General features: G+C 45.5%; 1 protein-coding gene across 1 annotated transcript in view; it reads left to right on the top strand.

Moving 5' to 3' along the window:
* Positions 1 to 17,109, top strand: part of LOC121555578 — a 40,002-nt gene extending 22,893 nt beyond the window's left edge. The window contains exon 5 of the mRNA XM_045219855.1: positions 16,651 to 17,109. Coding sequence (XP_045075790.1) covers positions 16,651 to 16,970 — 320 coding nt within the window. The 3' untranslated portion in view covers positions 16,971 to 17,109. The remainder of the gene's footprint in view (positions 1 to 16,650) is intronic.
* Positions 17,110 to 23,288: the final 6,179 nt, after the last annotated feature.

Here is a 23,288-nt window from a genome sequence, read left to right as displayed (position 1 = left end):
GTTTATATTCTAGACGTCAGAGATGTATAGAGGGCATTATGGAAGCTGCCTGTTTATATTCTAGACATCAGAGATGTATAGAGGGCATTATGGAAGCTGCCTGTTTATATTCTAGACATCAGAGATGTATAGAGAGCATTATGGAAGCTGCCTGTTTATATTCTAGACGTCAGAGATGTATAGAGGGCATTATGGAAGCTGACTGTTTATATTCTAGACGTCAGAGATGTATAGAGGGCATTATGGAAGCTGACTGTTTATATTCTAGACGTCAGAGATGTATAGAGGGCATTATGGAAGCTGACTGTTTATATTCTAGACATCAGAGATGTATAGAGGGCATTATGGAAGCTGACTGTTTATATTCTAGACATCAGAGATGTATAGAGGGCATTATGGAAGCTGACTGTTTATATTCTAGACATCAGAGATGTATAGAGGGCATTATGGAAGCTGCCTGTTTATATTCTAGACATCAGAGATGTATAGAGGGCATTATGGAAGCTGACTGTTTTATATCTAGACATCAGAGATGTATAGAGGGCATTATGGAAGCTGACTGTTTATATTCTAGACATCAGAGATGTATAGAGGGCATTATGGAAGCTGACTGTTTATATTCTAGACATCAGAGATGTATAGAGGGCATTATGGAGTGGGAAGCTGACTGTTTTTATTCTAGACGTCAGAGATGTATAGAGGGCATTATGGAAGCTGACTGTTTTTATTCTAGACATCAGAGATGTATAGAGGGCATTATGGAGTGGGAAGCTGACTGTTTATATTCTAGACATCAGAGATGTATAGAGGGCATTATGGAAGCTGACTGTTTTTATTCTAGACATCAGAGATGTATAGAGGGCATTATGGAAGCTGACTGTTTTTATTCTAGACGTCAGAGATGTATAGAGGGCATTATGGAAGCTGACTGTTTATATTCTAGACATCAGAGATGTATAGAGGGCATTATGGAAGCTGACTGTTTTTATTCTAGACATCAGAGATGTATAGAGGGCATTATGGAAGCTGACTGTTTATATTCTAGACGTCAGAGATGTATAGAGGGCATTATGGAAGCTGACTGTTTATATTCTAGACGTCAGAGATGTATAGAGGGCATTATGGAAGCTGCCTGTTTATATTCTAGACATCAGAGATGTATAGAGGGCATTATGGAGTGGGAAGCTGCCTGTTTATATTCTAGACATCAGAGATGTATAGAGGGCATTATGGAAGCTGACTGTTTATATTCTAGACGTCAGAGATGTATAGAGGGCATTATGGAAGCTGACTGTTTATATTCTAGACATCAGAGATGTATAGAGGGCATTATGGAAGCTGACTGTTTATATTCTAGACATCAGAGATGTATAGAGGGCATTATGGAAGCTGCCTGTTTTTATTCTAGACATCAGAGATGTATAGAGGGCATTATGGAGTGGGAAGCTGACTGTTTATATTCTAGACGTCAGAGATGTATAGAGGGCATTATGGAAGCTGACTGTTTATATTCTAGACGTCAGAGATGTATAGAGGGCATTATGGAAGCTGACTGTTTTTATTCTAGACATCAGAGATGTATAGAGGGCATTATGGAAGCTGACTGTTTATATTCTAGACATCAGAGATGTATAGAGGGCATTATGGAAGCTGCCTGTTTTTATTCTAGACATCAGAGATGTATAGAGGGCATTATGGAGTGGGAAGCTGACTGTTTATATTCTAGACGTCAGAGATGTATAGAGGGCATTATGGAAGCTGACTGTTTATATTCTAGACATCAGAGATGTATAGAGGGCATTATGGAGTGCGAAGCTGACTGTTTATATTCTAGACATCAGAGATGTATAGAGGGCATTATGGAAGCTGACTGTTTATATTCTAGACATCAGAGATGTATAGAGGGCATTATGGAAGCTGCCTGTTTATATTCTAGACATCAGAGATGTATAGAGGGCATTATGGAAGCTGCCTGTTTATATTCTAGACGTCAGAGATGTATAGAGGGCATTATGGAAGCTGACTGTTTTTATTCTAGACGTCAGAGATGTATAGAGGGCATTATGGAAGCTGCCTGTTTTTATTCTAGACATCAGAGATGTATAGAGGGCATTATGGAAGCTGCCTGTTTATATTCTAGACATCAGAGATGTATAGAGGGCATTATGGAAGCTGCCTGTTTATATTCTAGACATCAGAGATGTATAGAGGGCATTATGGAAGCTGCCTGTTTATATTCTAGACATCAGAGATGTATAGAGGGCATTATGGAAGCTGACTGTTTATATTCTAGACGTCAGAGATGTATAGAGGGCATTATGGAGTGGGAAGCTGACTGTTTATATTCTAGACATCAGAGATGTATAGAGGGCATTATGGAAGCTGACTGTTTATATTCTAGACGTCAGAGATGTATAGAGGGCATTATGGAAGCTGACTGTTTTTATTCTAGACGTCAGAGATGTATAGAGGGCATTATGGAAGCTGACTGTTTTTATTCTAGACATCAGAGATGTATAGAGGGCATTATGGAAGCTGACTGTTTATATTCTAGACGTCAGAGATGTATAGAGGGCATTATGGAAGCTGCCTGTTTATATTCTAGACGTCAGAGATGTATAGAGGGCATTATGGAGTGGGAAGCTGACTGTTTATATTCTAGACGTCAGAGATGTATAGAGGGCATTATGGAAGCTGCCTGTTTATATTCTAGACATCAGAGATGTATAGAGGGCATTATGGAAGCTGACTGTTTATATTCTAGACATCAGAGATGTATAGAGGGCATTATGGAAGCTGCCTGTTTATATTCTAGACATCAGAGATGTATAGAGGGCATTATGGAAGCTGACTGTTTATATTCTAGACGTCAGAGATGTATAGAGGGCATTATGGAGTGGGAAGCTGCCTGTTTATATTCTAGACATCAGAGATGTATAGAGGGCATTATGGAAGCTGACTGTTTATATTCTAGACATCAGAGATGTATAGAGGGCATTATGGAGTGGGAAGCTGACTGTTTATATTCTAGACATCAGAGATGTATAGAGGGCATTATGGAAGCTGACTGTTTTTATTCTAGACGTCAGAGATGTATTGAGGGCATTATGGAAGCTGCCTGTTTATATTCTAGACATCAGAGATGTATAGAGGGCATTATGGAAGCTGCCTGTTTATATTCTAGACATCAGAGATGTATAGAGGGCATTATGGAAGCTGCCTGTTTATATTCTAGACATCAGAGATGTATAGAGGGCATTATGGAAGCTGCCTGTTTATATTCTAGACATCAGAGATGTATAGAGGGCATTATGGAAGCTGCCTGTTTATATTCTAGACATCAGAGATGTATAGAGGGCATTATGGAAGCTGACTGTTTATATTCTAGACATCAGAGATGTATAGAGGGCATTATGGAAGCTGACTGTTTATATTCTAGACATCAGAGATGTATAGAGGGCATTATGGAAGCTGCCTGTTTATATTCTAGACGTCAGAGATGTATAGAGGGCATTATGGAAGCTGACTGTTTATATTCTAGACCTCAGAGATGTATAGAGGGCATTATGGAAGCTGCCTGTTTATATTCTAGACGTCAGAGATGTATAGAGGGCATTATGGAGTGGGAAGCTGACTGTTTTTATTCTAGACATCAGAGATGTATAGAGGGCATTATGGAAGCTGACTGTTTATATTCTAGACGTCAGAGATGTATAGAGGGCATTATGGAGTGGGAAGCTGACTGTTTATATTCTAGACATCAGAGATGTATAGAGGGCATTATGGAAGCTGCCTGTTTATATTCTAGACATCAGAGATGTATAGAGGGCATTATGGAAGCTGACTGTTTATATTCTAGACGTCAGAGATGTATAGAGGGCATTATGGAAGCTGACTGTTTATATTCTAGACATCAGAGATGTATAGAGGGCATTATGGAAGCTGACTGTTTTTATTCTAGACGTCAGAGATGTATAGAGGGCATTATGGAAGCTGACTGTTTTTATTCTAGACATCAGAGATGTATAGAGGGCATTATGGAGTGGGAAGCTGACTGTTTATATTCTAGACATCAGAGATGTATAGAGGGCATTATGGAAGCTGACTGTTTATATTCTAGACATCAGAGATGTATAGAGGGCATTATGGAGTGGGAAGCTGCCTGTTTATATTCTAGACATCAGAGATGTATAGAGGGCATTATGGAAGCTGCCTGTTTATATTCTAGACATCAGAGATGTATAGAGGGCATTATGGAAGCTGCCTGTTTATATTCTAGACATCAGAGATGTATAGAGGGCATTATGGAAGCTGCCTGTTTATATTCTAGACATCAGAGATGTATAGAGGGCATTATGGAAGCTGACTGTTTATATTCTAGACGTCAGAGATGTATAGAGGGCATTATGGAAGCTGACTGTTTATATTCTAGACGTCAGAGATGTATAGAGGGCATTATGGAGTGGGAAGCTGACTGTTTATATTCTAGACATCAGAGATGTATAGAGGCATTATGGAGTGGGAAGCTGACTGTTTATATTCTAGACGTCAGAGATGTATAGAGGCATTATGGAAGCTGCCTGTTTATATTCTAGACGTCAGAGATGTATAGAGGGCATTATGGAGTGGGAAGCTGACTGTTTATATTCTAGACATCAGAGATGTATAGAGGGCATTATGGAAGCTGACTGTTTATATTCTAGACATCAGAGATGTATAGAGGGCATTATGGAGTGGGAAGCTGACTGTTTATATTCTAGACATCAGAGATGTATAGAGGGCATTATGGAAGCTGACTGTTTTTATTCTAGACATCAGAGATGTATAGAGGGCATTATGGAGTGGGAAGCTGCCTGTTTATATTCTAGACATCAGAGATGTATAGAGGGCATTATGGAGTGGGAAGCTGACTGTTTATATTCTAGACATCAGAGATGTATAGAGGGCATTATGGAAGCTGACTGTTTATATTCTAGACATCAGAGATGTATAGAGGGCATTATGGAAGCTGCCTGTTTATATTCTAGACATCAGAGATGTATAGAGGGCATTATGGAAGCTGACTGTTTATATTCTAGACATCAGAGATGTATAGAGGGCATTATGGAAGCTGACTGTTTATATTCTAGACGTCAGAGATGTATAGAGGGCATTATGGAAGCTGCCTGTTTATATTCTAGACATCAGAGATGTATAGAGGGCATTATGGAAGCTGCCTGTTTTTATTCTAGATATCAGAGATGTATAGAGGGCATTATGGAAGCTGACTGTTTATATTCTAGACGTCAGAGATGTATAGAGGGCATTATGGAAGCTGCCTGTTTATATTCTAGACGTCAGAGATGTATAGAGGGCATTATGGAAGCTGCCTGTTTATATTCTAGACATCAGAGATGTATAGAGGGGCATTATGGAAGCTGACTGTTTATATTCTAGACATCAGAGATGTATAGAGGGCATTATGGAGTGGGAAGCTGCCTGTTTATATTCTAGACATCAGAGATGTATAGAGGGCATTATGGAAGCTGACTGTTTATATTCTAGACATCAGAGATGTATAGAGGGCATTATGGAAGCTGACTGTTTATATTCTAGACATCAGAGATGTATAGAGGGCATTATGGAAGCTGACTGTTTATATTCTAGACATCAGAGATGTATAGAGGGGCATTATGGAAGCTGCCTGTTTATATTCTAGACGTCAGAGATGTATAGAGGGCATTATGGAAGCTGACTGTTTATATTCTAGACGTCAGAGATGTATAGAGGGCATTATGGAGTGGGAAGCTGCCTGTTTATATTCTAGACATCAGAGATGTATAGAGGGCATTATGGAGTGGGAAGCTGACTGTTTATATTCTAGACGTCAGAGATGTATAGAGGGCATTATGGAAGCTGCCTGTTTATATTCTAGACGTCAGAGATGTATAGAGGGCATTATGGAGTGGGAAGCTGACTGTTTATATTCTAGACATCAGAGATGTATAGAGGGCATTATGGAAGCTGACTGTTTATATTCTAGACATCAGAGATGTATAGAGGGCATTATGGAGTGGGAAGCTGACTGTTTATATTCTAGACATCAGAGATGTATAGAGGGCATTATGGAAGCTGACTGTTTTTATTCTAGACATCAGAGATGTATAGAGGGCATTATGGAGTGGGAAGCTGACTGTTTATATTCTAGACATCAGAGATGTATAGAGGGCATTATGGAGTGGGAAGCTGACTGTTTATATTCTAGACATCAGAGATGTATAGAGGGCATTATGGAAGCTGCCTGTTTATATTCTAGACATCAGAGATGTATAGAGGGCATTATGGAAGCTGCCTGTTTTTATTCTAGATATCAGAGATGTATAGAGGGCATTATGGAAGCTGACTGTTTATATTCTAGACGTCAGAGATGTATAGAGGGCATTATGGAAGCTGCCTGTTTATATTCTAGACGTCAGAGATGTATAGAGGGCATTATGGAAGCTGCCTGTTTATATTCTAGACATCAGAGATGTATAGAGGGCATTATGGAAGCTGACTGTTTATATTCTAGACATCAGAGATGTATAGAGGGCATTATGGAAGCTGACTGTTTATATTCTAGACATCAGAGATGTATAGAGGGCATTATGGAGTGGGAAGCTGCCTGTTTATATTCTAGACATCAGAGATGTATAGAGGGCATTATGGAAGCTGACTGTTTATATTCTAGACATCAGAGATGTATAGAGGGCATTATGGAAGCTGACTGTTTATATTCTAGACATCAGAGATGTATAGAGGGCATTATGGAAGCTGACTGTTTATATTCTAGACATCAGAGATGTATAGAGGGCATTATGGAAGCTGCCTGTTTATATTCTAGACATCAGAGATGTATAGAGGGCATTATGGAAGCTGACTGTTTATATTCTAGACATCAGAGATGTATAGAGGGCATTATGGAAGCTGACTGTTTATATTCTAGACATCAGAGATGTATAGAGGGCATTATGGAAGCTGACTGTTTATATTCTAGACGTCAGAGATGTATAGAGGGCATTATGGAGTGGGAAGCTGCCTGTTTATATTCTAGACATCAGAGATGTATAGAGGGCATTATGGAAGCTGACTGTTTATATTCTAGACGTCAGAGATGTATAGAGGGCATTATGGAAGCTGACTGTTTATATTCTAGACATCAGAGATGTATAGAGGGCATTATGGAGTGGGAAGCTGACTGTTTATATTCTAGACATCAGAGATGTATAGAGGGCATTATGGAAGCTGCCTGTTTATATTCTAGACATCAGAGATGTATAGAGGGCATTATGGAAGCTGACTGTTTATATTCTAGACCTCAGAGATGTATAGAGGGCATTATGGAAGCTGACTGTTTTTATTCTAGACCTCAGAGATGTATAGAGGGCATTATGGAAGCTGACTGTTTATATTCTAGACATCAGAGATGTATAGAGGGCATTATGGAAGCTGACTGTTTATATTCTAGACGTCAGAGATGTATAGAGGGCATTATGGAAGCTGACTGTTTATATTCTAGACATCAGAGATGTATAGAGGGCATTATGGAAGCTGCCTGTTTATATTCTAGACGTCAGAGATGTATAGAGGGCATTATGGAGTGGGAAGCTGACTGTTTATATTCTAGACATCAGAGATGTATAGAGGGCATTATGGAAGCTGACTGTTTATATTCTAGACGTCAGAGATGTATAGAGGGCATTATGGAAGCTGCCTGTTTATATTCTAGACATCAGAGATGTATAGAGGGCATTATGGAAGCTGCCTGTTTATATTCTAGACATCAGAGATGTATAGAGGGCATTATGGAAGCTGACTGTTTATATTCTAGACATCAGAGATGTATAGAGGGCATTATGGAAGCTGACTGTTTATATTCTAGACGTCAGAGATGTATAGAGGGCATTATGGAAGCTGCCTGTTTATATTCTAGACATCAGAGATGTATAGAGGGCATTATGGAAGCTGCCTGTTTATATTCTAGACATCAGAGATGTATAGAGGGCATTATGGAAGCTGCCTGTTTATATTCTAGACATCAGAGATGTATAGAGGGCATTATGGAAGCTGCCTGTTTATATTCTAGACATCAGAGATGTATAGAGGGCATTATGGAAGCTGACTGTTTATATTCTAGACGTCAGAGATGTATAGAGGGCATTATGGAAGCTGCCTGTTTTTATTCTAGACATCAGAGATGTATAGATGGCATTATGGAAGCTGACTGTTTATATTCTAGACATCAGAGATGTATAGAGGGCATTATGGAAGCTGCCTGTTTATATTCTAGACGTCAGAGATGTATAGAGGGCATTATGGAGTGGGAAGCTGACTGTTTATATTCTAGACATCAGAGATGTATAGAGGGCATTATGGAAGCTGACTGTTTTTATTCTAGACGTCAGAGATGTATAGAGGGCATTATGGAAGCTGACTGTTTATATTCTAGACATCAGAGATGTATAGAGGGCATTATGGAGTGGGAAGCTGACTGTTTATATTCTAGACGTCAGAGATGTATAGAGGGCATTATGGAAGCTGACTGTTTATATTCTAGACATCAGAGATGTATAGAGGGCATTATGGAAGCTGCCTGTTTATATTCTAGACGTCAGAGATGTATAGAGGGCATTATGGAGTGGGAAGCTGACTGTTTATATTCTAGACGTCAGAGATGTATAGAGGGCATTATGGAGTGGGAAGCTGACTGTTTATATTCTAGACATCAGAGATGTATAGAGGGCATTATGGAAGCTGACTGTTTATATTCTAGACATCAGAGATGTATAGAGGGCATTATGGAAGCTGACTGTTTATATTCTAGACGTCAGAGATGTATAGAGGGCATTATGGAAGCTGACTGTTTATATTCTAGACATCAGAGATGTATAGAGGGCATTATGGAAGCTGCCTGTTTATATTCTAGACATCAGAGATGTATAGAGGGCATTATGGAAGCTGACTGTTTTTATTCTAGACGTCAGAGATGTATAGAGGGCATTATGGAAGCTGACTGTTTATATTCTAGACCTCAGAGATGTATAGAGGGCATTATGGAAGCTGCCTGTTTATATTCTAGACATCAGAGATGTATAGAGGGCATTATGGAAGCTGACTGTTTTTATTCTAGACGTCAGAGATGTATAGAGGGCATTATGGAAGCTGACTGTTTTTATTCTAGACATCAGAGATGTATAGAGGGCATTATGGAAGCTGACTGTTTATATTCTAGACGTCAGAGATGTATAGAGGGCATTATGGAAGCTGACTGTTTATATTCTAGACATCAGAGATGTATAGAGGGCATTATGGGAAGCTGCCTGTTTATATTCTAGACATCAGAGATGTATAGAGGGCATTATGGAAGCTGACTGTTTATATTCTAGACATCAGAGATGTATAGAGGGCATTATGGAAGCTGACTGTTTATATTCTAGACATCAGAGATGTATAGAGGGCATTATGGAAGCTGACTGTTTTTATTCTAGACGTCAGAGATGTATAGAGGGCATTATGGAGTGGGAAGCTGACTGTTTATATTCTAGACATCAGAGATGTATAGAGGGCATTATGGAAGCTGACTGTTTATATTCTAGACATCAGAGATGTATAGAGGGCATTATGGAAGCTGCCTGTTTATATTCTAGACGTCAGAGATGTATAGAGGGCATTATAAAAATAAATAAATAAAATATTTCACCTTTATTTAACCAGGTAAGCCAGTTGAGAACAAGTTCTCATTTACAACTGCGACCTGGCCAAGATAAAGCAAAGCAGTGCGATAAAAACAACAACACAGAGTTACATATGGGGTAAAACAAAACATAAAGTCAAAAAATACAACAGAAAATATATATACAGTGTGCGCAAATGTAGCAAGTTATGGAGGTAAGGCAATAAATAGGCTATAGTGCAAAATAATTACAATTAGTATTAACACTGGAATGATAGATATGCAAGAGATGGTGTGCAAATAGAGATACTGGGGGTGCAAATGAGCAAAATAAATAACAATATGGGGATGAGGTAGTTGGGTGGGCTAATTTCAGATGGGCTGTGTACAGGTGCAGTGATCGGTAAGGTGCTCTGACAATTGATGCTAAAAGTTAATGAGGGAGATAAGAGTCTCCAGCTTCAGAGATTTTTACAATTTGTTCCAGTCATTGGCAGCAGAGAACTGGAAGGAATGGCGGCCAAAGGAGGTGTTGGCTTTGGGGATGACCAGTGAGATATACCTGCTGGAGCGCAGACTACGGGTGGGTGCTGCTATGGTGACCAATGAGCTAAGATAAGGCGGGGATTTGCCTAGCAGTGATTTATAGATGGCCTGGAGCCAGTGGGTTTGACGACGAACATGTAGTGAGGACCAGCCAACAAGAGCGATACAGGTCACAGTGGTGGGTAGTATATGGGGCTTTGGAGACCAAACGGATGGCACTGTGATAGACTACATCCAATTTGCTGAGTAGAGTGTTGGAGGCTATTTTGTAAATGACATCGCCGAAGTCAAGGATCGGTAGGATAGTCAGTTTTACGAGGGCATGTTTGGCAGCATGAGTGAAGGAGGCTTTGTTGCGAAATAGGAAGCCGATTCTAGATTTAACTTTGGATTGGAGATTCTTAATGTGAGTCTGGAAGGAGAGTTTACAGTCTAACCAGACACCTAGGTATTTGTAGTTGTCCACATACTCTAGGTCAGACCCAGTAGAGTAGTGATTCTAGTCAGGTGGGCGGGTGCCAGCAGCGTTCGGTTGAAGAGCATGCATTTAGTTTTACTAGTGTTAAGAGCAGTTGGAGGCTACTGAAGGAGTGTTGTATGGCATTGAAGCTCGTTTGGAGGTTTGTTAACATAGTGTCCAATGAAGGGCCAGATGTATACAAAATGGTGTCGTCTGCGTAGAGGTGGATCTGAGAGTCACCAGCAGCAAGAGCGACATCATTGATATACACAGAGAAAAGAGTCGGCCCAAGAATTGAACCCTGTGGCACCCCAACAGAGACTGCCATAGGTCCAGATAACAGGCCCTCCGATTTGACACATTGAACTCTATCTGAGAAGTAGTTATGGAAGCTGCCTGTCTATATTTTAGACGTCAGAGATGTATAGAGGGCATTATGGAAGCTGTGTGTTTGGTTGGTTGGTTGGTTGGGGAAACGACTCCAGGCACCGCAGCGTAATGTGTGTTGGTTGGTTGGGGAAACGACTCCAGGCACCGCAGCGTAATGTGTGGTTGGTTGGTTGGGGAAAACGACTCCAGGCACCGCAGCGTAATGTGTGGTTGGTTGGTTGGTGAAACGACTCCAGGCACCGCAGCGTAATATGTGGTTGGTTGGGGAAACGACTCCAGGCACCGCAGCGTAATGTGTGGTTGGTCGGTTGGGGAAACGACTCCAGGCACCGCAGCATAATGTGTGGTTGGTTGGTTGGGGAAACGACTCCAGGCACCGCAGCGTAATGTGTGGTTGGTTGGTTGGGGAAACGACTCCAGGCACCGCAGCGTAATGTGTGGTTGGTTGGTTGGTTGGGGAAACGACTCCAGGCACCGCAGCGTAATGTGTGTTGGTTGGTTGGTGAAACGACTCCAGGCACCGCAGCGTAATGTGTGGTTGGTTGGTTGGGGAAACGACTCCAGGCACCGCAGCGTAATGTGTGGTTGGTTGGTTGGGGAAACGACTCCAGGCACCGCAGCGTAATGTGTGGTTGGTTGGTTGGGGAAACGACTCCAGGCACCGCAGCGTAATGTGTGGTTGGTTGTTTGGGGAAACGACTCCAGGCACCGCAGCGTAATGTGTGGTTGGTTGGTTGGGGAAACGACTCCAGGCACCGCAGCGTAATGTGTGGTTGGTTGTTTGGGGAAACGACTCCAGGCACCGCAGCGTAATGTGTGATTGGTTGGTTGGGGAAACGACTCCAGGCACCGCAGCGTAATGTGTGGTTGGTTGGTTGGGGAAACGACTCCAGGCACCGCAGCGTAATGTGTGGTTGGTTGGTTGGGGAAACGACTCCAGGCACCGCAGCGTAATGTGTGGTTGGTCGGTTGGGGAAACGACTCCAGGCACCGAGCGTAATGTGTGGTTGGTTGGTTGGGGAAACGACTCCAGGCACCGCAGCGTAATGTGTGGTTGGTTGGTTGGGGAAACGACTCCAGGCACCGCAGCGTAATGTGTGATTGGTTGGTTGGTTGGGGAAAACGACTCCAGGCACCGCAGCGTAATGTGGTTGGTTGGTTGGTTGGGGAAACGACTCCAGGCAACGCAGCGTAATGTGTGGTTGGTTAGTTGGGGAAACGACTCCAGGCACTGCAGCGTAATGTGTGGTTGGTTGGTTGGGGAAACGACTCCAGGCACCGCAGCGTAATGTGTGGTTGGTTGGTTGGGGAAACGACTCCAGGCACCGCAGCGTAATGTGTGGTTGGTTGGTTGGGGAAACGACTCCAGGCACCGCAGCGTAATGTGTGGTTGGTTGGTTGGGGAAACGACTCCAGGCACCGCAGCGTAATGTGGTTGGTTGGTTGGGAAACGACTCCAGGCACCGCAGCGTAATGTGTGGTTGGTTGGTTGGGGAAACGACTCCAGGCACCGCAGCGTAATGTGTGGTTGGTTGGTTGGGGAAACGACTCCAGGCACCGCAGCGTAATGTGTGGTTGGTTGGTTGGGGAAACGACTCCAGGCACCGCAGCGTAATGTGTGGTTGGTTGGTTGGGGAAACGACTCCAGGCACCGCAGCGTAATGTGTGGTTGTTCATTTCTAATAGGTGGGAAACACAAAACAAATTCAGACCATGGTCCAGATGTCACTGACCAAGGAGGGAGGACACTTGGTTTTCACACTTCCAAAAAAATTCAAGCACCGCCTCGCAGGAGGAAAGAAGGCCCAGCTTCAAGCACCGCCTCGCAGGAGGAAAGAAGGCCCAGCTTCAAGCACCGCCTCGCAGGAGGAAAGAAGGCCCAGCTTCAAGCACAGCCTCGCAGGAGGAGAGAAGGCCCAGCTTCAAGCACCGCCTCGCAGGAGGAAAGAAGGCCCAGCTTCAAGCACCGCCTCGCAGGAGGAAAGAAGGCCCAGCTTCAAGCACCGCCTCGCAGGAGGAAAGAAGGCCCAGCTTCAAGCACCGCCTCGCAGGAGGAAAGAAGGCCCAGCTTCAAGCACCGCCTCGCAGGAGGAAAGAAGGCCCAGCTTCAAGCCACCGCCGCAGGAGGAAAGAAGGCCCAGCTTCAAGCACCGCCTCGCAGGAGGAAAGAAGGCCCAGCTTCAAGCACCGCCTCGCAGGAGGAAAGAAGGCCCAGCTTCAAGCACAGCCTCGCAGGAGGAAAGACCCTCAGCTCAAGACCCTTCCTGTCTACAGGAGGGAGGTGTGGAAGGAGACGGGACGTCCCCAAAGCCCTAAGTCAGATTAGATGGGAACCTTCCTGTCTACACGAGGGAGGTGTGGAAGGAGACGGGACGTCCCCCAAAGCCCTAAGTCAGATTAGATGGGAACCTTCCTGTCTACACGAGGGAGGTGTGGAAGGAGACGGGACGTCCCCAAAGCCCTAAGTCAGATTAGATGGGAACCTTCCTGTCTACACGAGGGAGGTGTGGAAGGAGACGGGACGTCCCCAAAGCCCTAAGTCAGATTAGATGGGAACCTTCCTGTCTACACGAGGGAGGTGTGGAAGGAGACTGGACGTCCCCAAAGCCCTAAGTCAGATTAGATGGGAACCTTCCTGTCTACATGAGGGAGGTGTGGAAGGAGACGGGACGTCCCCAAAGCCCTAAGTCAGATTAGATGGGAACCTTCCTGTCTACACGAGGGAGGTGTGGAAGGAGACGGGACGTCCCCAAAGCCCTAAGTCAGATTAGATGGGAACCTTCCTGTCTACACGAGGGAGGTGTGGAAGGAGACGGGACGTCCCCAAAGCCCTAAGTCAGATTAGATGGGAACCTTCCTGTCTACACGAGGGAGGTGTGGAAGGAGACGGGACGTCCCCAAAGCCCTAAGTCAGATTAGATGGGAACCTTCCTGTCTACACGAGGGAGGTGTGGAAGGAGACGGGGCGTCCCCAAAGCCCTAAGTCAGATTAGATGGGAACCTTCCTGTCTACATGAGGGAGGTGTGGAAGGAGACGGGACGTCCCCAAAGCCCTAAATCAGATTAGATGGGAACCTTCCTGTCTACATGAGGGAGGTGTGGAAGGAGACGGGACGTCCCCAAAGCCCTAAGTCAGATTAGATGGGAACCTTCCTGTCTACACGAGGGAGGTGTGGAAGGAGACGGGACGTCCCCAAAGCCCTAAGTCAGATTAGATGGGAACCTTCCTGTCTACACGAGGAGGTGTGGAAGGAGACGGGACGTCCCCAAAGCCCTAAGTCAGATTAGATGGGAACCTTCCTGTCTACATGAGGCGTCCCAAAGCCCTAAGTCAGATTAGATGGGAACCTTCCTGTCTACACGAGGGAGGTGTGGAAGGAGACGGGACGTCCCCAAAGCCCTAAGTCAGATTAGATGGGAACCTTCCTGTCTACACGAGGGAGGTGTGGAAGGAGACGGGGACGTCCCCAAAGCCCTAAGTCAGATTAGATGGGAACCTTCCTGTCTACACGAGGGAGGTGTGGAAGGAGACGGGACGTCCCCAAAGCCCCTAAGTCAGATTAGATGGGAACCTTCCTGTCTACACGAGGGAGGTGTGGAAGGAGACGGGACGTCCCCAAAGCCCTAAGTCAGATTAGATGGGTACCTTCCTGTCTACATGAGGGAGGTGTGGAAGGAGACGGGACGTCCCCAAAGCCCTAAGTCAGATTAGATGGGAACCTTCCTGTCTACACGAGGGAGGTGTGGAAGGAGACGGGACGTCCCCAAAGCCCTAAGTCAGATTAGATGGGAACCTTCCTGTCTACACGAGGGAGGTGTGGAAGGAGACGGGGCGTCCCCAAAGCCCCTAAGTCAGATTAGATGGGAACCTTCCTGTCTACACGAGGGAGATGTGGAAGGAGACGGGGCGTCCCCAAAGCCCCTAAGTCAGATTAGATGGGAACCTTCCTGTCTACACGAGGGAGGTGTGGAAGGAGACGGGACGTCCCCAAAGCCCTAAGTCAGATTAGATGGGAACCTTCCTGTCTACACGAGGGAGGTGTGGAAGGAGACGGGACGTCCCCAAAGCCCTAAGTCAGATTAGATGGGAACCTTCCTGTCTACATGAGGGAGGTGTGGAAGGAGACGGGACGTCCCCAAAGCCCTAAATCAGATTAGATGGGAACCTTCCTGTCTACATGAGGGAGGTGTGGAAGGAGACGGGACGTCCCCAAAGCCCTAAATCAGATTAGATGGGAACCTTCCTGTCTACATGAGGGAGGTGTGGAAGGAGACGGGACGTCCCCAAAGCCCTAAGTCAGATTAGATGGGAACCTTCCTGTCTACATGAGGGAGGTGTGGAAGGAGACGGGACGTCCCCCAAAGCCCTAAGTCAGATTAGATGGGAACCTTCCCTGTCTACATGAGGGAGGTGTGGAAGGAGACGGACGTCCCAAAGCCCTAAATCAGATTAGATGGGAACCTTCCTGTCTACATGAGGGAGGTGTGGAAGGAGACGGGACTTCCCCAAAGCCCTAAGTCAGATTAGATGGGAACCTTCCTGTCTACACGAGGGAGGTGTGGAAGGAGACGGGACGTCCCCAAAGCCCTAAGTCAGATTAGATGGGAACCTTCCTGTCTACACGAGGGAGGTGTGGAAGGAGACGGGACGTCCCCAAAGCCCTAAGTCAGATTAGATGGGAACCTTCCTGTCTACGAGGGAGGTGTGGAAGGAGACGGGACGTCCCCAAAGCCCTAAGTCAGATTAGATGGGAACCTTCCTGTCTACACGAGGGAGGTGTGGAAGGAGACGGGACGTCCCCAAAGCCCTAAGTCAGATTAGATGGGAACTTTCCTGTCTACATGAGGGAGGTGTGGAAGGAGACGGGACGTCCCCAAAGCCCTAAGTCAGATTAGATGGGAACCTTCCTGTCTACATGAGGGAGGTGTGGAAGGAGACGGGACGTCCCCAAAGCCCTAAGTCAGATTAGATGGGAACCTTCCTGTCTACATGAGGGAGGTGTGGAAGGAGACGGGACGTCCCCAAAGCCCTAAGTCAGATTAGATGGGAACCTTCCTGTCTACATGAGGGAGGTGTGGAAGGAGACGGGACGTCCCCTAAATCAGATTAGATGGGAACCTTCCTGTCTACACGAGGAGGTGTGGAAGGAGACGGGACGTCCCCAAAGCCCTAAATCAGATTAGATGGGAACCTTCCTGTCTACATGAGGGAGGTGTGGAAGGAGACGGGACGTCCCCTAAGTCAGATTAGATGGGAACCTTCCTGTCTACATGAGGGAGGTGTGGAAGGAGACGGGACGTCCCCAAAGCCCTAAATCAGATTAGATGGGAACCTTCCTGTCTACATGAGGGAGGTGTGGAAGGAGACGGGACGTCCCCTAAATCAGATTAGATGGGAACCTTCCTGTCTACATGAGGGAGGTGTGGAAGGAGACGGGACGTCCCCAAAGCCCTAAATCAGATTAGATTGGAATAGAAACAGAGCCTATTCCATGGCTGTCTGAAAAGGATGAACGACTAATATCATCTTTATTTAAGTGTCTTGTTTACTTATGTCTTACAGGTCAAAAATGTACTCCAGAACGCCGACAGGGAAAGTTTGGCCAACTTCATGCGCCACGACATCCAGATGGCAGACAACTTAGATCCGTCCCAAGCCAGCAAAACCAGTGCCCTCCTCGAGGCGGCGTTGAAAGTGGAAGATACCACGGTCGGCTCAGAGAACCATCCCTCACCTCCAAGCGAGAGAGGACGACTCCCCCTCCGAGCGGAGCACCACCCCTGAAGAGACCAAGGTGCAGCACCAGGAGTCTGCCACGTCCGCCAGGGGAAGAGGAGGAACGGACGGCCAGACAACCTCTAGTAAGAGAAGCTATTCCTTGACAACACGTTAGATTACAAAGATGGCGCTTGTACACCATGTAACAGTCAAAGAACAAGCAGATGATCCTCAGGCGCCGTATGGTGGCCACCGTCAGTCCTCCTCCAACTAAAGAGCATGTCGCCGCTCGCCTCCCCCCATTGTCACGTTGCAGGGTATGAAGCGGCTGAGGTCCCCTAAAGCCCGACTCAAAACAGACTCAAGGAGAAAGAAGCTGGACGAGGGGAGCCGTCTGACAGCCAGTTGGAAGGAGGAGAGCCGTCTAACAGCCAGTTGGAAGGAGGGGAGCCGCCTGACAGCCAGTTGGAAGGAGGGGAGCCGTCTGACAGCCAGTTGGAAGGAGGGGAGCCGTCTGACAGCCAGTTGGAAGGAGGGGAGCCGTCGACAGCCAGTTGGAAGGAGGGGAGCCGTCTGACAGCCAGTTGGAAGGAGGGGAGCCGTCGACAGCCAGTTGGAAGGAGGGGGAGCCGTCTGACAGCCAGTTGGAAGGAGGGGGAGCCGTCTGACAGCCAGTTGGAAGGAGGGGGAGCCGTCTGACAGCCAGTTGGAAGGAGGGGAGCCGTCTGACAGCCAGTTGGAAGGAGGGAGCCGTCTGACAGCCAGTTGGAAGGAGGGGAGCCGTCTGACAGCCAGTTGGAAGGAGGGGAGCCGTCTGACAGCCAGTTGGAAGGAGGGAGCCGTCTGACAGCCAGTTGGAAGGAGGGGAGCCGTCTGACAGCCAGTTGGAAGGAGGAGAGCCGTCTGACAGCCAGTTGGAAGGAGGGAGCCGCCTGACAGCCAGTTGGAAGGAGGGGAGCCGTCTGACAGCCAGTTGGAAGGAGGGGAGCCGTCTGACAGCCAGTTGGAAGGAGGGAGCCGTCTGACAGCCAGTTGGAAGGAGGGAGCCGTCTGACAGCCAGTTGGAAGGAGGGAGCCGCCTGACAGCCAGTTGGAAGGAAGGGAGCCGTCTGACAGCCAGTTGGAAGGAGGGAGCCGTCTGACAGCCAGTTGGAAGGAGGGGAGCCGTCTGACAGCCAGTTGGAAGGAGGGGAGCCGTCCGACAGCCAGTTGGAAGGAGGGGAGCCGTCTGACAGCCAGTTGGAAGGAGGAGAGCCGTCTGACAGCCAGTTGGAAGGAGGGGAGCCGCCTGACAGCCAGTTGGGAGGAGGGAGCCGTCTGACAGCCAGTTGGGAGGAGGGAGCCGTCTGACAGCCAGTTGGAAGGAGGGGAGCCGTCTGACAGCCAGTTGGAAGGAGGGAGCCGTCTGACAGCCAGTTGGAAGGAGGGGAGCCGTCTGACAGCCAGTTGGAAGGAGGGCCCGGCCTGACAGCCAGTTGGAAGGAGGGGAGCCGTCTGACAGCCAGTTGGAAGGAGGGAGCCGTCTGACAGCCAGTTGGAAGGAGGGGAGCCGTCTGACAGCCAGTTGGAAGGAGGGGAGCCGTCTGACAGCCAGTTGGAAGGAGGGGAGCCGTCTGACAGCCAGTTGGAAGGAGGGGAGCCGTCTGACAGCCAGTTGGAAGGAGGAGCCGTCTGACAGCCAGTTGGAAGGAGGGCAGCCGTCTGACAGCCAGTTGGAAGGAGGGCAGCCGTCTGACAGCCAGTTGGAAGGAGGGGGAGCCGTCTGACAGCCAGTTGGAAGGAGGGAGCCGTCTGACAGCCAGTTGGAAGGAGGGGAGCCGTCTGACAGCCAGTTGGAAGGAGGGGAGCCGTCTGACAGCCAGTTGGAAGGAGGGAGCCGTCTGACAGCCAGTTGGAAGGAGGGCAGCCGTCTGACAGCCAGTTGGAAGGAGGGGAGCCGTCTGACAGCCAGTTGGAAGGAGGGCAGCCGTCTGACAGCCAGTTGGAAGGAGGGAGCCGTCTGACAGCCAGTTGGAAGGAGGGGAGCCGTCTGACAGCCAGTTGGAAGGAGGGGGAGCCGTCTGACAGCCAGTTGGAAGGAGGGAGCCGTCTGACAGCCAGTTGGAAGGAGGGCAGCCGTCTGACAGCCAGTTGGGAGACATCAGAACAGCTGACACACACAGGTTGTTGATTCAGACTCCTGATGGAGACATCAGAACAGCAGAGCTGACACACATTCTCACAAGTCATTTATTATGTTTACGTTCAATCATTTCATTTGATTTCTCTTGTTTAGATTATTCAATAAAATATATTGTTAATAGTTCTCCCCTGTGTTGTGTTAAATTTCAGACTGTTGAAAGGTCTAAACAGTATCCTGAGTCAGCATTGAATTGCATATTGTCTGAGTGTCTTTTGACTCATACAGTTCATGTGTCATGGACATGTCGTTGTCAATCAGGAAACACCGCTGATAGACCACACATTGAACAGTTCATGTGTCATTGCTCAGAGTCATCAAAAACAGTCCAAGGACTGTACTGATAGAGTGTATGTGTACTGTTCAGTGTCCCCATGGTGGACTTTATTAGTGTAAGCCCTTTAACTGCATGTCCAATTCGTGATGGTAAATTGTAATATACTGCAGTTGGACAGTGTCCATTGGCAATATCTTTGAATAGGGATTTCCCATCACAAAATGGACAGGCTGAAATCAACACTGAGGAGCGAGGGACACGCCTGTTCCAGAGCTCGCCTGTTCTAGAGCTCGCCTGTTCTAGAGCTCGCCTGTTCTAGAGCACTGTGAGTTATGTGGCTATAGAACATTCTCAGGTCGAGAAACAGCCTCGTCCAGTTGCAATATATTCAATTGATTTGTCACATCACGAAAATGACGACATTTGGGATAGTCCCAGAAACACGAAGACTAGGAACCGCCCATAGAAACGGAGCCTACAAGTTTCTGTCAGATAGCTCTTTCAGCAAATGTTTTTTTATTTTTTTACCTAACGTGCTTTATGTAGTCCAACCATATCACAGAGGTACTTCATAGGAACAGTGCTTTGTGTGTAGTCCAACCATATCACCGAGGTGGTACTTCATAGGAACATATGAGCCATTTCTGTTAGAGGTGCAGTAGTGAAATCAACAAGACTTTCCACATTCACCAGCTCAGTGGTCTGTGCAAGGTTAGGAACCTCAACTCTATAGGACGTCAGATCTCTATCAAAGCACACAGTATTATATGCCTGAAACTCAAAGCAATACAGTGTTGAGTTTAGGACAAATATGTCTCTTATCAGTCCAATATGTCTCTTATCAATCCAATATGTCTCATATCAGTCCAATATGTCTCTTATCCGTCCAATATGTCTCTTATCTATGTCTCTTATCAGTTCAATATGTCTCTTATCAGTCCAATATGTCTCTTATCTATGTCTCTTATCAGTCCAATATGTCTCTTATCAGTTCAATATGTCTCTTATCAGTTCAATATGTCTCTTATCAGTTCAATATGTCTCTTATCAGTCCAATATGTCTCTTATCAGTCCAATATGTCTCTTATCTGTCAAATGTCTCTTATCAGTCCAATATGTCTCTTATCCGTCCAATATGTCTCTTATCAGTTCAATAGGTCTCTTGTCAGTTCAATATGTATATTATATATGTATATATATAATATATATTTTTTTAAAAGTATAAAAACCCCCAACAACAAACAAAAAGTATAAAAACTAACAAAAGATAACTAATGTAAGACATACTGTGTCTGTAAAATGTATATAGTATGTATAAGCTGGAAGCTTAAGTGTTGTTGTTCATTAGTTTACTCCAATTAGGGGGGGTAGAGTTGGGGGAAAATAATTAAGGAATGAATTTCAATTAACAGGTGTGTCTTCTTAAAAGTTAATTAGTGGAATACTTTCCTTCTTAATGCGTTTTAGCCAATCAGTTGTGTTGTGACAAGGTGGGGGGTATACAGAAGATAGCCCTATTTGGTAAAATACCAAATCCATATTATGGCAAGAACAGCTCAAATAAGCAAAGAGAAATGACAGTCCATCATTACTTTAACACATGAAAGTCAGTCTATACGGGAAAATGTCATGAACTTTGAAAGTTTTCTTCAAGTACAGTCGCAAAAAACCATCAAGCGCTATGATGAAACTGGATCTCATGAGGACCACCACAGGAATGGAAGACCCAGAGTTACCTCTGCTACAGAGGATAAGTTCATTAGAGTTACCAGCCTCAGAAATTGCAGCCAAAATAAATGCTTCACAGAGTTCAAGTAACAGACACATCTCAACATCAACTGTTCAGAGGGGACTGTGTGAATCAGGCCTTCATGGTCGAATTGCTGCAAAGAAACCACTACTAAAGGACACCAATAAGAAGAAGAGACTTGCTTGGGCCAAGAAACACGAGCAATGGACATTAGACTGGTGGAAATGTGTCCTTTGGTCTGGAGTCCAGAATTGAGATTTTTGGTTCAAACCACCATGTCTTTGTGAGATGAGGTGTGGGTGAACGGATGACCTCAGCGTGTGTAGTTCCCACCGTAAAGCATGGAGGAGGAGGTGTTATGGTGTAGGGGTGCTTTGCTGCTGACACGGTCTGTGATTTATTTAGAATTCAAGGCACACTTAACCAGCATGGCTACCACAGCATTCTGCAGCGATATGCCATCCCATCTGGTTTGGGCTTAGTGGGACTAAAAAATACTAAAAATTAAGAAAAACCCTTGAATGAGTAGGTGTGTCCAAACTTTTGACTGGTACTGTATATATTTACAAGAAAATATATGGGGGATTGAAAATTATGCATACAATTACATTGATGGAAGCCACAATCTATTTGCAATATGAAAGCTGATCTACCCCCTAACATGATCAATAAGGCTGTACAGTGCAATATGAAAGCTGATCTAGCCCCTAACATAATCAATAAGGCTGTACAGTGCAATATGAAAGCTGATCTACCCCCTAACATAATCAATAAGGCTGTACAGTGCAATATGAAAGCTGATCTAGCCCCTAACATAATCAATAAGGCTGTACAGTGCAATATGAAAGCTGATCTAGCCCCTAACATAATCAATAAGGCTGTACAGTGCAATATGAAAGCTGATGTATCCCCTAACATAATCAATAAGGCTGTACAGTGCAATATGAAAGCTGATCTATCCCCTAACATAATCAATAAGGCTGTACAGTGCAATATGAAAGCTGATCCATCCCCTAACATAATCAATAAGGCTGTACAGTGCAATATGAAAGCTGATCTACCCCCCTAACATAATCAATAAGGCTGTACAGTGCAATATGAAAGCTGATCCATCCCCTAACATAATCAATAAGGCTGTACAGTGCAATATGAAAGCTGATCTATCCCCTAACATAATCAATAAGGCTGTACAGTGCAATATGAAAGCTGATCCATCCCCTAACATAATCAATAAGGCTGTACAGTGCAATATGAAAGCTGATCTAGCCCCTAACATAATCAATAAGGCTGTACAGTGCAATATGAAAGCTGATCTACCCTAACATAATCAATAAGGCTGTACAGTGCAATATGAAAGCTGATCTAGCCCCTAACATAATCAATAAGGCTGTACAGTGCAATATGAAAGCTGATCTACCCCCTAACATGATCAATAAGGCTGTACAGTGCAATATGAAAGCTGATCTAGCCCCTAACATAATCAATAAGGCTGTACAGTGCAATATGAAAGCTGAACATATATATGAATATGAAAGCTGTATTTAACAGCGCCGGAGAAGATGGCTGCCGTTTTACAGCCCTCTAACCAATTGTACTATTATGTGTGTTTTTCCGCGTTATTTGTAATTTATTTTGTACATAATGTTTATGCCATCGTCTCTTATAACCAAAAAAGAGCTTCTGGATATCAGGACAGCGATTACTCACCTCGCATTGACGAAGACTTTTTCTTCAACGAGTCGGACGCGAAGGATATTCTACAGACACCCGGCAAGGCCCAGATCCCCGTCATTCGCCTGAGGAAGAGACGGAGATATCGTGGACGTAGGTCGGGATGCCTTGTAAGGATCCGACGGCGGCGAGTAAACTGCCTCTCCCATCAATACTATTAGCCAACGTTCAATCTTTTGAGAATAAAATTGACGATTTAAGATTACGGTTATCCTACCAACGGGACATTAAAACTGTAATATCTTATGTTTCACGGAGTCGTGGCTGAAGCGACAACAATGATACCATTCAGCTAGCAGGCTACACGCTACATCGGCAGGACAGAACGGCTGGCTCCGGTAAGACAAAGGGTGGCGGTCTCTGTATATTTGTAAACAACAGCTGGTGTACAAAATCAAATACTAAGGAAGTCTCGAGGTTTTGCTCGCCTGAGGTAGAGTATCTTATGATAAGCTGTAGACCACACTATTTACCAAGAGAGTTTTCAGCTATATTTTCATAGCTGTCTATTTACCACCACAAACCAATGCTGGCATTAAGATTGC

Source organism: Coregonus clupeaformis, unplaced genomic scaffold (genome assembly GCF_020615455.1).
Source record: "Coregonus clupeaformis isolate EN_2021a unplaced genomic scaffold, ASM2061545v1 scaf2834, whole genome shotgun sequence".
In the NCBI taxonomy this organism is placed as follows: Eukaryota; Metazoa; Chordata; class Actinopteri; order Salmoniformes; family Salmonidae; genus Coregonus; species Coregonus clupeaformis.
Note: the sequence above shows the minus strand (reverse complement) of the source record. Positions and strands in the feature narration are given on the sequence as shown.